The 16656-nt window shown below is 42.7% G+C and overlaps 1 protein-coding gene across 2 annotated transcripts in view; it reads left to right on the forward strand.

Moving 5' to 3' along the window:
- The window catches only part of LOC147697737 (coagulation factor X-like), an 824358-nt gene that overhangs the window by 643401 nt on the left and 164301 nt on the right, over positions 1 to 16656 (forward strand). For both annotated transcript variants that reach the window (XM_086934412.1, XM_086934411.1), the window contains exon 8: positions 15598 to 15715. In XM_086934412.1, the coding sequence (XP_086790538.1) occupies positions 15598 to 15715 (118 nt within the window). The remainder of the gene's footprint in view (positions 1 to 15597; positions 15716 to 16656) is intronic.

Raw genomic sequence — 16656 nt, forward strand, 5'->3', positions numbered from 1 at the left:
CTAAGTCCTCATTCTTCGCAGTGAGTGGACCCTTTTAAAAGTTTATCCATGTGAGCAATCTGTGTTGTGACCTGGCACATTGTGTCCTCGGTGTCCGAGATGCGATGTTCTACTTCTTTGATGCAGTCCTTGTGTCCCTCGAGTTAATGCGCAATGGCATCCATTTGAGTTGACATTCTATCCACCTTGTCTACGATAGTGGTGAAACCCTGGTGGACCTCCTAAAGGAAGCTTTGCACATTCGCAGATGGTATGGTCGCACTCCCCTGGGCACTTTCCCCTTTATCCAAGTCCTGATCATCTTGTACATTCCGGGTGCTCCTTTTGGTGGTGTCACAGTTAAGCTTAGGCTGGCGAGTGTCTGGTTTCCCCATGTTGGCCCCTATGTAAGATTTGTCAGTGTCCTCGTTGCACTCCTGCGTGCATTTTGTGGGGAAGCACCCATCTTGGCTGATGAGGATCGGTAGATATCAGAGCAGTGGTGCGCGGGTGGCACTCCGCCTGTCTGTTAGTCTTGTGCCTGGGAGAAGGTCTGGCGTAGCTTACTGGGACTATTTTCTGCAATCAGGTCAGTGCCACCAGTGCCCTGTACCCGCAGGACAACCTCGATGAGGCACCACTGTAGCGGGAAAGAGCTGAATGTCTAATGTAGTAGGGAACCAATACAGGTGCTGGGCCAGCTCCCACAGGTGATGCACAGAGGGTCGAGAGAATCCGGAATGGCCCACGTGCTGCGTCGCAATGGCAGGGGAATCAGATCTCTAACGTGCTGGCATCCCTGTGTGGTTCCCCATGCAGGAAGGCAGCAAGGCGAAAAAGAGGCACACTGCCCGTCTGGTGCCACCCGGTTGGGAGTGAAGGCTGACAGTGAGTGGACCCACGACGACGTTTTCCCAGGGAGTGCCGAGCTCTTTAAGTGGCAGACATAGGGGCAGACAATCGGTATGTTGTTCTGTGGCCCACTTCGCTATCTCAAGCCTCAAGGCTATAAGGCCGCCTGTAGGGAGACAGACGACATCCTCATAGAGCACCGCGGGCCTGGTGGATGAGCCGCAGTGTAGGATTGCAGGTATGTACAAGCGCGGTGATTGCGCTATGGCTTTGTGAGGAGCCACTCTCAGGATGCCTTGCCGGGATACCAGAAATAGCCAGGCCTCACAGGACAGTGATCGCGGGGGGGGGGGGCAAAAATGCTTCACCTACCGCTATCCCCGCCGCTCACACAGATGGGGGCTTGCCTCAGGCGATAGCTTCCAGATCATGTTCCACGGGCGCTGTGTAGAGAGCGGCAGTTGCAGGCAGTATTTCGATCTGCTGTCAGGCATGCTGCACCTCTGCCAGAATCGCACCAATGGGCCTAGGCGCCTCATGGGCATCCGCGGGCTCACGTGAGTGTTGCCGCTGCTCTCGGGCACCACACTTCAGACCTCGCTCCCGCGGCGCAGAGTTGGTGTCGATGTAACCAGAGCAGAGAGCCCTCAATCCTGCCAAACTTCGCACTGGAGCTCTAGCAGGACTCCAGCTGTGCTAGGCTAGAGTTTGAGCTGTAAAAGGGGCCAGTGAGCAGGATAAATTCAGAATTTTACACGCCAGGCTCCAAGAGCCTCACGATAGTGCGGACATCTTGCGTGTGCATCACCTGTTGTAATAGTTCCATTCCGACTTTCTCTTGAGTGACTGACAAAGCTGGATGATGTTGTAGTGGCAATGCTGGTGCATATAATGGTAGTCTATGTGCCAAATTTCCCATTCGCTGCCATGCTAAGTTCGTAGTATGAATTGGGTTTATTTCATGGTTGCTCACATGTGCGCATGTATGTGATAGTATATTATGCAGTGGGATTGGATGGACAGCTCCGTCTTCAACTGCCACATGTGGCAAATATCAGATCGGATGGTACCAGTAGTGCGCATTTTGCGCTTGAGCACATAAATAGTAAAGAAGGAAATCTGGCACTTTAAAGCCGCTTTTTAAATAGGGTAACGTTAGAGTGCATAATTCAATGCATGCTTGTTTACCGGCCCATATAAGTCGGGTGACAGTGGTCAGTAATTTGTGAAACACAGCTGTCGGTGGTCCAATGGGGATGTTATTAAGTAAGTAAAGAAATTTGGCCAGTATAACCATTTTGACAATGGCCATTCTATCTGCTAATGAGAGCAGTAATTTAATCCATCTCTCCCCCTTCTCTTCTAATTTAATCACAGCTGTCCCATAATTCACTCGTATAACTACTTCAGGGTCCCGGTGGTACCAGATTCTGAGGTATCCAATGGGAATTCCGCCTGACATGGTTGGGTGGCATCAGTTAACGGGATAATTGTGGACTTGCTCCAGTTTATTTGAGCCCCGATTGTATCCTAAATGTAATATATTTCTGTAGCAGGGGGATAGATTAGCACTGGGGTCACGGCCATACAGCACCCTGTCATCTGCATATAGCGAAATATTTAAAGGGCATTGTGGGAATTGCAGGGCACTGTCGTATTGTGCATGCCAGTGGCTTTAGCGCTATTGCAAATAGAAGGGGCGATAAGGGGCATCCCTGTCGTGTGACGCGTGCAATTTGTATTGTATGTGAGACATATAGATTCATCCTTATTCTCGCGACTGGTGCTGTATATAATATTTTAATCCAATGCATAAAGATTGGAGGTAGTACCATTTTGTATAAAACAGTGACCATGAATGTCCATTTGACGAAGTCGAATGCTTTAGTTGCCTCTAGGTGACTGAAGAAGAAGAAGACTTTATTGCGTGATTTAAAAAAAACCTTTGCAAATTACAAAATGATTTTTTTTTAAATATACATTTAAAAGAACGTGTGAGTTCCAGTCCAGTGTAGATGAGAGTGGCAGATGGACCTTGCCGAGTTGTTATGCTAATAGAAGTTCACAGGTTTGGGTCCCATCAAAAAAAAAAATGTTTGCTGCTTGATCCAAAAATCTTACTAGGGCACAGTTTATTTTGGTGTTCTGAGGATCAAAGCATGCCAGAACTGTTGCTCTGCATGATCTAACCATGTTTATATTCCAGAGTTTCCTTAAGAGGCACCGTCTTTCATGCAGCAGGATTGGGCAGACTAATAGAATATGTATAATGTCTTCTTGATGATTCCCACAAAGTCGACAGTGTTCGTGGCCGGGAACTCTTTTCCATTTTGGCAAGTGACACGACAAATTGATAACTCCCATTCTCAATTTTAAGAAGCTTAGTTTTGTTCGAGCAGTGAATTGTAAAGTTAGATACTGTTGTGGGATCAGCTGGACATAGTTGCTTCTAGTAAGACAGCAGCTGCTTGCAACTCTGGGTTTAATTGATGTGATAATGCAAATAAGGTTTAAATATTATGAGCTGTAGATGATTGGGGTACGAATCCCGACTGATCCGGTAATATAATATTAGTCATCAGTGGTTGTAGTCGTTTGGCAAATAGTTTGGCTAATATTTTATTGTGCGTGTTTATTAGTGATAATGGTCTGTATGATTCACAGTATTCTGAGATTTTGTCTAGTTTCAAAAGAGCTCTGATCATAGCGTCTCTTAATGTGGGCAGTAGTATCTGTCTATCATGTGCATCACCATACATTTCTACAAGGTGCGGGGCTATCAGGTCAACATACTCCTTATAAAATTCGATAGTAAAGCCGTCTGGGCCTGGAGCTTTACCATTGGGCAGTGTTTTAATTACTTCTGTTATCTCTTTAATCGTGATGGCTTGTGGGAGGTATTCTCTTTGAGCATCTGAAAGCCATGCTATTGCAATGTCCTCGAGATACGCTAACATTTCTCACGAATTAGCAGTTTCACATGATGTGCATAATTCTCAGTAGGTATTCATAAAGGCTTTTAATATCCCTCTGTGTCATAGTTTATAGTGTCTTGAAGGTCTTTAATTTTAATTACGGTCTGTGTGGTGTGTCTATTACAGATTCTGTTTGCTAGTACTCGCCCTGGTCTACCTCCTCACCATAAGTTCAAGCTATGATATGCTTAGAAACTTATTTGAGTTCATCTTCCGCAACATCTTGATATTCAGACATTACGTTTCTGATATCACCCAGTAAGGCTGTGTTTTGAATACTGTCGTATTCCTGTTCTAGGGCTTTAAGTTTGGTTTAGCGTTGGGTAAGCCGTTGACTAATGTCTTTTAGAATGCCTGCATTTGTGCTAATGCAGACCCCAGGTATAGTTGCCTTAAAGCCCTCCATAGTAGACTAGGATCATCAACAAAGGGCTGATTCAATCTAAAATATTCCTCTATGGCCCGTCTAATGGAGGTGTTATATGTAGAGTCCAGTAGCGCTTAACATTAAATCTCCATATATATGGTGGTGGTATATAATGAGGGGGGTCAATAACCAGAAGCATAGGCTTGTGGTCTGATAGTGTTTTTGACAGATGTGTAATGTCTTTCGTCCATGTGGCTACTTTCTCAGTCGCAAGCCAGTAATCGATGCGGGACCAGCTATTGTTTTATGTAAAATATATATATATATTTTTTTTATTCCTCATATACCAATTTGGGTGCTCTAGACGGAGATCCTCTCCCCTCCCCCTGGCATCACGATGTTACACCCACAGAATTCGACGCCAGAGGAAGCCGGAAAAAGATACTCCCCTCTAGTGTTTACTGTTTGCTTTATCCACCTCAGCCTCTGTGACTTGGCGACCCTCGGATTGGTTGAGGACTAAGCACCGACAGTACCCAGGTGAAATCATCGGAATACTCTCATCTGTTCCGCCATGCCACAAGGAGCTCCCAGATCTTAGACTCTGAGGAATTATCACATGCTATATCAGACTCACTAATATAAATAATATACCTTAAACAATCAGAAAAAGTGGGAGCATCTTCAGATTTCCATACTTTACATATTTCTCGTCTTGCCAATAACATCACATAGAAAATAAATTTAGTCTGCTGATTCGCAAGCTGGTAATCCGTCTCCAGACCGAACATAATCATTGCTGGTGAAACCACAATCCGTGTTCCTAGTACATCCATCAAAAAACCCTCAATTTTTTTCCAAAACAAGTTAAGGCTAGGGCATTCTACAAACATATGCAAATCATCTGCCTCTAAAAATTTGCACCTTGGGCATCTATATTGTAGGTTTGTGATCCTTGTCAGTCTTTTAGGGGAGAAATACACCCTGTACAGCGTGAACAGATGGTTTCGTTTAAGAGGAGCTGATTTTACTATTCCGTTCACCAGACTAAAAGAGTCCCCCCACAAGTCTACTAGTTTGTTACTATCCAGCCCCACAACATTTCCCCAGAGATTCTGAAGTTCCAAATCAGTAACTCCCTCTTTTTCCATCAAAGTCTCATACCAAAAAGCGAGTTCTTTATCCCAACGCCCCTTTCTATTTACAAAATCAAATTTCGGGTTAGATGTACAATCCCATATTTCCGTAGACCACCAGCTTGACAGCTGGTAATATTTAAATCTTGTAAGGGTTCCTCCCGTCAACAGAGAGAGGGAATCCCACCCCAATAGCTGTTGATCGTTTTGTAAATCTCTCCACTGCATTAACCCTGCTAATTTGAGAGGGGTTGACAGTTGGTCTCTAACACATTCTGGGGTCCCTGGAGAGTCCCATATTGGGGCCTGAGAGGCGTAGTATGGAATTTGTAATTTTTTCCTGAAGAAAACCCAATTCTTCAGAGCCGTGACTAACACCTTTAGCCTGACCTTTTTGTAAAATCTGGGGTCTCCAAACTTAAATAAGAAGTATTCGTGGCCTTGGGGGATACCATGCAATATTGCTTGAAACAAACGTCCCAAAAAAGATGTATCTGCCTTACCTGCCATAACTCTGAAATTTTTAAAGTGGAAGGAATGGGCATAATGCAAGATGTCAGGTAGCGCCAGACCTCCCATTTTTAATTGTCTTCTTAACTTTTTAGCAGAAATTCTGGGCATTTTGGAGTTCCAGATGAATGAACCTATTTTTCCTTGTAGTTTTCCCACCGCCTTTGTGTCGAAAGATAAGGGTATTGAATTAAACAAGAAAGTTACCTTTGGTAGTATAATCATCTTTATAAGATTAACCCTCCCGAAGATGTTTAATGGGAGCCCGGACCAACGCTGTAATTGTCCGCAGATTTCCTTATACACCTTGTCCAGATTAACTTTCGATATCTGAGTAATGTCCTGGACTAACTGAATCCCAAGGTACCTCATCCTTATTTTTGTTTCAGGCAACACTGCCTCCTGGTTCCATTGCATGATTTCCGTTTTATCCTTATTTATTCTATAACCAGAGGTCTTTCCAAAAGCTTCTGCATGTTCAAAAAGTCTAGGTATTGCTACCTCAGGATTGGAAGTGAACATTAAGAGGTCATCTGCATATAGAGCGAATTTTAGATCCAGATCGTTTATTGAAAAGGGTTTTATTAAATGATCTGCCCTTAATTTATTCACTAATGGCTCGATATATAAATTAAACAATAGGGGGGAAAGGGGGCACCCCTGCCTAGTACCCCTTGATATTTGAACCCAATCTGAGAGCGTCCCATTTACAAAAATCCTTGCCTTTGGGTTCAAGTACAGTGCTTTTATAGAGGTGATGAAGTTAGTAGGTAAGCCGAATGCGGACAGTACATCCCAGAGATAATCCCAATTTACCTGATCGAATGCCTTTGCGGCATCTATTGCTACAATGGTCAACGGAAGTTTCTTATCAGTAGCATAGTCTATTGCTGTGATGGCCTGAAAAGTCAGCTTGTTAATCTGCCTACCTGGCATGAAACCCCTCTGATCCTCATGTATAATAGTTTTAATCACTTTGGCCAGCCTCGCCGCCAATACTCCTGCAAAAATTTTATAGTCAGTGTTCAGCAGGGAGATCGGCCTATATGATTCAATAGTCAGGGGGTCCTTATTCGGCTTCAAGATTAAAGCAACTGAGGCCTCCAACCAGGTCTTTGGAATAGGTTCACCAGCCAAATATATTTTACTAAACAAAGAAGTGAGAACTGGGACAATTATCTCCGCACCAATTTGATATACCTCCACAGGGAGTCCATCCGGGCCCGCAGCTTTCCCTTTTGCCATCTTCTTCATCTGATTATGAACTTCCCCCTCTTTTATCTCAGATTTTACAAAATCAAAGTTGTCCTCCTGACACTGCAGAAGTCTGACCCCCTCCAACCATCCATCAACAACCAGATTAGATTTATCCTTGGTTTCAGAATATAGGGTCTGCATGTATCTTCTTGCCTCTTCCGATATTACCTCATTAGCATAGGAGACATCACCAGAGCTTTGCACTTTAAGGCCGTTGATTTGATTTCTTGCTCTGTCAGACCTAACCTTCCATGCAAGAAGGCGGCCACATTTTTCCCCATATGAGAAGTTACTAAGTTTACTTGAATCCCATTTCTCTTTAATGATCTTATCAAGATTCGCCTGATATTTCGCTTTCAGATTTTCTAATTCTTGTTGTAAGATGTGTATATTGGCATGTTGTTCGAGTGAAGCCTTCTGCAGTTGTTGCTCCTTTTGCTTAATCTCCTGTAATGAATTCCTCTCTGTTTCCTTCCTATTCTTACTTCTCTTAATCATTATAGTTGTAAAAAAAATCCTTAAGTAGGTCTTGAAAGCTTCCACACTATTTGTTCAGGAGCAGTTGCCTTGTTAAACATAAAATATTCCTCCATTTGTCTCCTCAGATCTCCCCTTATTTCCTCCTGTTGTAATAACGATCTGTCTAATGTCCACCTTCTAGCCTGCCCTCCCTGTGGGATCTTTATAGACAGGGTTACTACTGAGTGGTCAGATAATATTGCTGGAACATAAGAAGTGGTCATGACTTTGGATAAGAGCTCTTGATCAATTAAGAAAAAATCTATACGTGAATGATGTTTATGCCTGTGGCTGTAAAATGAGTAATCTCTATTTTTCTGGTTTTTGACTCTCCATACATCTAACAAACTGAATTCTTTCATGGTAGTTTTAAGCTCTCTCTTCGATTTAGGTAGAGAAAAAGAAACGGCCCTAGAAGTACGATCAAGTTTTGAATCAAAAACTAAATTGAAATCCCCTCCTAAAATAATAGGTGTATCTTGCTCCAATAGACTGGTTTTTAAGCTAATTAATGCATCTGGACAGTCCTGGTTCGGACCATAGTAGACTCCACATATCAACCTTATGTTATTTATGGTTATGAAGGCAGTCAACCATCTTCTCGTGTCATCAGTATCGTGCTTTACCACCCTTACCCCACTATTCACTCTAACAATGATTGCCACACCCCTTATTTTGCAGCTTTGGTTAGAGCAGAAATCTTGTATCCATCTTTGATTTTTGAAGGCAATTTTACATTCCTTCTGGTCTAAATGTGTTTCTTCTAGCATAATGATATGAGCATCTGATTTCCTCAGAAACTCACAGATTCTTTTCAGCTTTTTATCCTCTCTAAGCCCGTTCACATTCCAGCTTATGAACTTTAAATTATCCCCCGCCATTGATCATAAAGAGAAAACAAGAGAAAAAAAAAAGATGGCCGTCACTGTCATCATTATTTGATATAACTATAATTTCCAAAGCTATTTTAGATGTCATTGATATATGAGGAAAATTTTCTTTTATATTTTTTGACCCTTCCCCCCCTCCCTTCCCTTGAGGAACACCCCCTCTTGAACCTTGGCGATCTTATCGCCGTTGAGAGCCTTGTCCCTGGCCTAGTCTCTGCCTCACCTTAGTGTATTTACATATTCTGTGTCAATGCCTCTATCTCCACCTCATATCTATGTATTTTTAGTGCAAAAGAAAAGGAAAATAGTGAAAAATAAAGGTTTTTTTTTTTGGGGGGGGGGGGGGTTGTTTTATTTGGGTTTTCTTCTTTTTGTTCTATTTTTTATTATTTTAACTCCCAGACCCTTCTTCATGTATTCTTTTTCTTTGTTATATTATTTTACAATGTTTTTTTTTATTTTTTTACATATATTTAGTTACGGGCCTCTCTTTGCGCTTGCTGAACTTCTTGATGATCCTTCATTGCTTCCAGAAAACGGTCTACTTCCTGTGGGGAAATGAAGTTATAAGTCTTATTGTTCCAAACAACTCGTAATGATGCAGGGAATTTCATCATGACTTGAGCACCGAAACTTCTTAGTTCCTGCATACGTGATCCTAACTCCCACTGTCGCTGAGCTGTTACCTTGCCTACATCTGAACGGATTGAATATTTTACTGAGTTGATCTGCAATGATGTATCTGTGAGCGCCCTACTCAGAATCAGCTCCTTCACCGAGAATGTTAGGAAATTTACTAAGATTTTCCTTGGTGCATTCCGCCCAGGATGTTGCCGAAATGGATCTCTGTGCGCTCTTTGGATTTCCTTTTCCAATTCAATGTCTGGTCTATCCTTCAATACACCTTCTCGCAGTAGTTTGCATACTAGAGTCTTCACGTCCCCATTCTCTATTCCTTCCGGAACCTTTAGAAACTTCAAATTATTTCTCCTGGAATGGATTTCCAATCGCTCCAAATCTAGTTGCAGAGACCTGTTCTGCTCTTTCAATTCAGTTATGGCCTTAGAGTGCGCCTCATACACTTTTGTGAGAGTAGCGACCTCTCCCTCTAAAGCCTCCGTTCTAGTACCTATCTCGTCCATTTTATTCTCCAAACTTGTGCATTTTCGAGTGATCTCACTCTGGTTAGCTTCTGATGTTGCAAATTTAGGGAGCAAGCTTGCCAGGAGATCTTCCCTCAAAGTAAGTAAGAGGGTCTCTAAGCTTTGATTCTCCTTCCGCGGTTCATCTGATGATGATGCTGATGCTGACATGGACATGGACAAGGATGCCGATATAGGTATAGGTATAGAAGAAGATATAGCTATGGGTGTTGTCTCAAGCTCAAGTTCTTCTGGAGTCTCCCCTAGATCTCCCAGGTCAGTCTCAGGGTCCAACATCAGAGGGGCATATTTGTTCTGGAGCATGACATTTAGTTGTGAAGAGTCTCCCAATGCATTAGCCGGGGGGGCCAGAGGGGCCTGTCCTGTACCTGCATCAGTACTTGCTTGCACTACTTGCTTTGTTTGCCCACCACTTCCTTTTGGACCTGATCCAGTGTTTAGTATAGGGCTGGAGACTGTCTTCTCCATTATCTTGAAGTAGGATACCAAAGAGGGAGGAGGTTTAGTTGACCAGCTATTGTGTATTGTCAAGTGATGTGCAGCTTCTATATGGTGTGGATTGCGCAGTTGCCAAGTGTCTACCATTGTAAAGTCTATCATGCTATCTTTTACGACCTGGACTGAGCGCTTGTGTGGTTCTTTAGTAGTCCCTGATCTATCCAATTCATCATTTAATGTCAAATTTAGGTCGCCTACCCATAGTAATTCTATTTCAGGGATATCTCGAAGTTTCTGCCATATATTCTGAAAAAATACTGGATCGTCTATGTTTGGTCCATAGACATTAACCAGTCCAATATGGTGCCCTCGGATGTGTCCAGTAACAATAATATATCTGCCCAGATCATCTGTTAAGGATTGATGAATAAGGAATTGTACGCCCTTCTTCACCAGTATAATGACCCCTCGAGAATAGTTAGAGTACGAAGATAATATTACTATCTCAGCTCCTTTACTTTCGAACGGACATTTAGTTGTTCTTGCAAGGTTGGATTCCTGCAATAGTGCTTTATCAATGCGGTGTCTGTCTAAGTATGCAAATACTTGCCATATTTTCTTGGAGTTATTTAAACCTCTAAAATTCCAGGAGAGCAACCTAAGCTGTGAGGATTTTAATATAGTCTTGATACTCTAACAGAAAATATTGTGATGGCGATGAAATACCTTTTTCTCATACATCTACACTGTGCAATATACATCTTTACCAAGGATGCACATAGTAGTCTATTCCTGATGTCACTGTTTGTCAAGTACTCTGTTCGTGAGAGCCAGTAATAAACAATAAACTTACCTTAATATCCCCACCCACTTTAGCATCACAATCATGCCAAAGCTATACCCTTTTAAACAACAGTACCATTGTTCTAACAGTTACGGGGAGCACCCTCGGAGGGGGCTCTGAGTGCTTGTGGAGAAGTGTGGCTCACTGGTTAGAGCAGGCAGACCTGGAAGCAGAGGTCAGCCCGGGACCAGGGTTCAATTCCCGGTTCGGCGGGTCTTGAGTCCTAAAATGTCCATGGACTCGACATTTCTCGCTGCGGTGCTTACTCCATTCATGGGTTCACACTCTGCGACTCTGGGCAATAGCTTGCTTAATCTCCACAACGGCCCCTCGCAGTGGGATGCCTGGCTTTCACCTTGCGGATACCCTACCAGGGTTATCTTACAGGGGAATACCAGGACGGGTTCCCTAAGCAAGCGCTTAGAAACCAGTGGTGATTTGCGCTATATAAATTCCTGTACATTTACATTTACATTTACATCAACACCCGTAAGAACGGATGTGGTCGGGTATATCTGAGAAGTTTGGTACGATATATGTAGCAGTAAAAGAAAATTGCAGTTACTACTTTAGAATAGCAAGATCTAGGCCCTAGTATTATATGCATTATTGTACTATATCTACCATTGTACCATATTGTAAAACCTGATCTTCTACATAAACAATATCCATTTGTACACTACTAAATAAGGAATTATCCAGTCCTTAATGTTTCTTATCAGGTAATCTTACGATGCAAAGCAGAAATTCCGACGTTCGTATAGGTGATAGTCCATACTTATGTTATGCATCCTCATTAGTACAAACAGAAGGATAAAACAAGAAGATCAATAATAACTCCTGATCCAATAACACGCTATTAGATTAAGTCTCTAATTGAGTTTATGGGTACATAATGTATCATATGTGTTACCATCAGTTTTACTTTATCAGTCTGAGTCAGGGTCAGAGTTCCCACTTCTCTGAGCTTTGTGCATGGAGAGAGTGTTTTTGATGTAGTCCTGCGCCGCCTTTGGTGTTGATAGACTTTTTGTGCATCCATCATGGGTTACCCGCAGCCTTGCAGGGTACAACATCGCATTGTCAATGCCCATGTTTCTCAATTTCTTTTTAGCAGAGTTGAAGTATTTGCACGCTGTTTGCACTGCCACCGTGAAGTCAGGATAAAATGACATATTATTACCTTGATAGGTCATTTGCTGCTTCTCCCTTGCCATCTGTAGAATCACATCTCGATGTCTGTAATTAAGAACACGAGAAATGATGAGTCTTGGTGGGGCTTTTGGTGGTGGTGGAGGTGCCAGTGACCGGTGGGCACTTTCGCTGATAAGCACATTGGAGAAGCTCTCTGCTCAAAAAACGTCTCGCAACATATCTTCCACGTACGTTTCTAACCGTCCTGTGTTGGTGCTCTCTAGAATCCCCATTATGCGTACGTTACTGCGGTGTAACCGCGCTTCTAAGTCTTCGTTCTTCTGCTTGATAACTTCCAGTATTTTTTCAATCTCTGCACATTGACGCAACGTCATGCTGGATTCATCTTTGAACGCTGATATCCGTACTTCTGCCGCAGTTATGCGTTCACCTTTCTTATCAAGCTTAGTGGCCATGTTATCTACTCTCGTTGTAAGGGAGTCAGGGCCGGACTGGCCGGAGCGGAAACCGAGCATTTCCCCGGTGGGCCGCTAGGGTGGGGGCTGGTTTTGGGCCCCTGAGGTTCTGTTTTTGTTATCGGGGTCTGCAATATCAGCCCCCTGTAACATCGGCCGAAACCGGCCCTCACAAACTGCTCTGCTGCACCCACCTCACCAGGGTGGGGGGGGCACCGGGCCAGTTTTGGTTCCCAGTTCGGCCTTGAAGGGAGTCACTCTTACCATCTATGGCTTGGAAGCTTAGCTGTATGCCGTGCAAGGTGGCATCCATATTGGATTGTTTCACTTGTTCCGCATCTAGCTCAGTGTCCGAGTGGGCCGTTGTTGTTCTAGGCATGAGGCAGTTGTCAAAGGAGAGTTTTGGCTGCTGTTTGTCTGGCTTGCCCATGGCACAGGCACTTCCGCGATAGTAAGTGAAGGTGATAAGTGCTTTATCACTGGTAGACAGTTACCACCCCACCTTGCTATATGCAGTAAGATTGTAAGGGAGCAGTTGGTATAGTCTTTTTTCATAAGTTGGTGTATTGGCATTTATATAGCGCACTACTACTACCCGTAGGGTCCCAAGGCGCTTCGACCGCTGCAAAACCCTTCCTGGCTTCCCTGAGAGATGGTCCCTTAATGGGTATCTCCAGGGTGAGACCAGGCATCCCCGGCGGTCTGGTGGGGCCGTTAGTGAAGATGAGGCAAGCTAATGCCCAGAGTTGCCGAGTGTGATCGCTGATCAGAGTGGGCACCGAGGCGAGAGAATTATCGAGTCCGCTGACCCTGGTCCAGAAACCTGCCGCGCCGGGAATCGAACCCTGGTCCCGGGCCGTCCTCTGCTCTCGAGTCTGCTGCCTCTAACCAGTGAGCCACACTACTTCACTAAGGTCATGTTTTCTATGGCCCCAATAATCGATGGTTGCACTGTTTATTTCAGTCCATCCAGTGCAATCACGATTTACAACTGGCGCTGTGTAAAGTGCATGTCCTGTAAAATGATAGAGAGGCACTCCCTGTTTACTTGTGGTGCTCTTCATATTCAAGGGTCCTTGAGTAAGTCACGTAGCTCCCACACCGCTAGCTTATTCGGTTTTCAGAATCATCCTCTTATGTGTCACTGACCAGACTGCAGAAGTAGCAGTTCTGTAAACGTAGTATAAGCAAGGGGTAGGCAAATCTATGTCATTTAATTCACAGTGTATTTAGAGCAATGGTAGGTATCTTTCAGGTTTGTAGCATCTGTAATGTAGTTCAATCATATTAGTTGAGCGCTGTGTTATATGGCCAGATTAAGGAGGGCAACTTCCAAGCGGACCTGCTGAGCAGTGCAATTTCAAATTCCCCGTCCTCAGCATTCATGGGGTGCCATCAACTGGTGGACTGCACTGCGTGTGATCAGGCCGTGCGCAGCATCATATTTCCCAACTGCTAGCCAAGGGGCGGTTATCAGCACAATGAGGAAGCGTATCTGATGTTGTGTACCAGGGTGCTATTTATATACAAAAAACAAAGTTGTTACCCCTCCGCTATGCGATGTTCCAGAGACTCGAAGCAAAGCCACCAGGAGCAGTGACCCAGCAAGGCAAACGACAAGCATCACCTCCAGCGATTTCTCCCGTTTTCTGCTAGCGCATGGGTACACACCTCGCACTACAGCAGGGCAAATATTTCAGGCTCAGTTCCAAGCTGCCCACCAGTAACACAAGGCAGCTCCAAGATAGCCCACGGTATCTCCGGTAGCTTACGCCCCCTGGAACAGCGATCTGGTTTTAGTTTTGTCTACGCTGCGGCATAAGTACCTCCATATTGTTTTGATGTGAAGGGTCGAGAGGGTCGAGAGTTTCACCTTCCGAGCTGAATTTCTCTGCCAAGGCACATTATTTCTTGCAATCAGCGCCAGTATCTTGTTGTGCAGCTATTCCGATTTACTTTCCTGCTTTTCTTATAACTCAGGGTTACTAAATGTGTTGCTTTTTTTTCAGGATCGTGTCCCCGACCGGCGGAGCAGCACTAGTGGGCAGCCATTCCGCAGTCTGCCCTCTAGCGCCCCCAAATGAGATTAAGTAGTTAAGGGACTTTTTTGATCCATCTTTAAAATTGTGATTTTTGCACTGTAAAAAAAAAATCCCCAGCAATAGGGAACATCATGAGAGGGGCCCAACCCCTGGTGATAGCTGGGGCAGCCACAGTGCTGGAAAAATGTATTGAAATCCCCCCCAGAAATGGGTTCAAGATGTTAAAATCGTGATTTTAATTATAATTGTGATTCTGTGACAGCCATTTAATGAACAGCAAAAAAAGGCACAATTTTTTACTGAAATGCCCTATTTTCTTATAAATCATGATTTTTCACTAAAAGAAAAAAGTAGCGAAACATGGGATATAATATTGCCATTTTTAAAAAAAGTAAATAAAAACCACTGTGCACAACCAAGGAAGTCTGTGTGCTGCATGGGTTGGGTACCTGTTGTGGGCAAGCACAGGGCCTGGCCAAAAGCCAAGACCTGGGGCCAACCTTCCTGCGCATGGCTGAAGACTGTGCACAGAAGATGTTGAAAATTAAGTAAAGCATTAAAACATAAAATTCACTTTTAAAAAAGCCCAGTTTAAAAGTCGATTATGGTTCTGTTTCAAACACCCAGCTTTGGAATATTTTACTTCATTGTTCTCTAACACTGGAACTTAATAAACACCCCTTCGGAAGTAGTCTAAGCATTTGTCACCAAATGTTTGTTGATATGCCATATCATACTCCTTGAGGTATATTGTTAGAAGAGATGAATGAAATTGAAAAGGTGCAACCACCACCTTACAAAGCAGCACTGACTGGATACCATTTATGTGAAGGACTTTAAATGAGAGCACAGTAATAGCAAAATAAAGACCAAAGTCCATATTCTAGATCATGTTTTACTTCTTATTCAATCAACTAATAATCAATCGTATTCTATTGAAAGTTACTACATGGAACTGTAACGCACATTCCTTTATGTCATGTTGTTACCATTTCTTTTTCTTTTTTCTTCATAGGCTCAACTAATTACCAAGAATAACCAAGCATTTTGTGGAGGAACGATTTTGGACCAACATTTTGTTCTTACTGCAGCTCACTGTATTTATAAGAATCAATACTTTCACATTGTTGTTGGTAAGTGAATTGTAGTTCTGCAAAACCACAGTAGCACCATTTTGAGGGTCATCGTGAATTTGGAGCTACTAACTAATGGTAAAAGGGATAGGGAAATAACGATTCCATCATGTGAGCAAACATCATCACATATGACGATAGTGCTAATGGACACGTTAAACTTCTACGTGCCTATATTTTGCCATTTACTCAAGTGTTGAGTGCTAATATGGAAATTTCATGTTTTGGCATTAGGACTAGAATGTTGTATAGTTTTGTGATGGTTGTAGATATGTTAACTAATGATTGCTTGGGGTGAATTGTGTGTTGCTATTTAGGGTATATTGTATGCTCAATTATGTAAGTACATTTTTCTTCACCTCTTTTAATTTTTTGTGTTTGTATTTTTGTAACTTTCGATTGCCAATAGGAACAAATGGTTTCAGTTACCTTACATACATTTATAATGATAAATGTAATTTTTTTTACATATGTCATAAATTTATAGCACTCTGGATATATACATTGTATGGGGGAGGAGGACCTCTAATTTATTGATGAAAGTAACTTAAAAGCAAAGTGAACATGTAAGAAAAGCTTTTACATGTCAAATAATACTCCTCTTTGCATTTTTTCTCTAAATGAAAGATTTATCTTGAAAGATACAGTGATGTTTTCTTGGTTGAGAGATAATATGTAGACATTTGGATATGGTATAATGAGCAACTATGTGCTATAAGTAGTGAAATATGTGTATGGGCACAAAATTCAGTCGTTGGGCTTTTATAGGATGATATGTGACAGTGAGTATCATTAACAATTATTGGCATTAATTGTATTTATTAATTAATTAAAGTATTTATTTAGTGCAACCTACTACAAGAAACAGATTTAGAGCACTAAATGACTACCAAATTGCCATGTTTTTTGAAAATAGATTGAGTGAAGAACACTTTTTGTGT

Source organism: Lissotriton vulgaris, chromosome 8 (assembly GCF_964263255.1).
Source record: "Lissotriton vulgaris chromosome 8, aLisVul1.2, whole genome shotgun sequence".
In the NCBI taxonomy this organism is placed as follows: Eukaryota; Metazoa; Chordata; class Amphibia; order Caudata; family Salamandridae; genus Lissotriton; species Lissotriton vulgaris.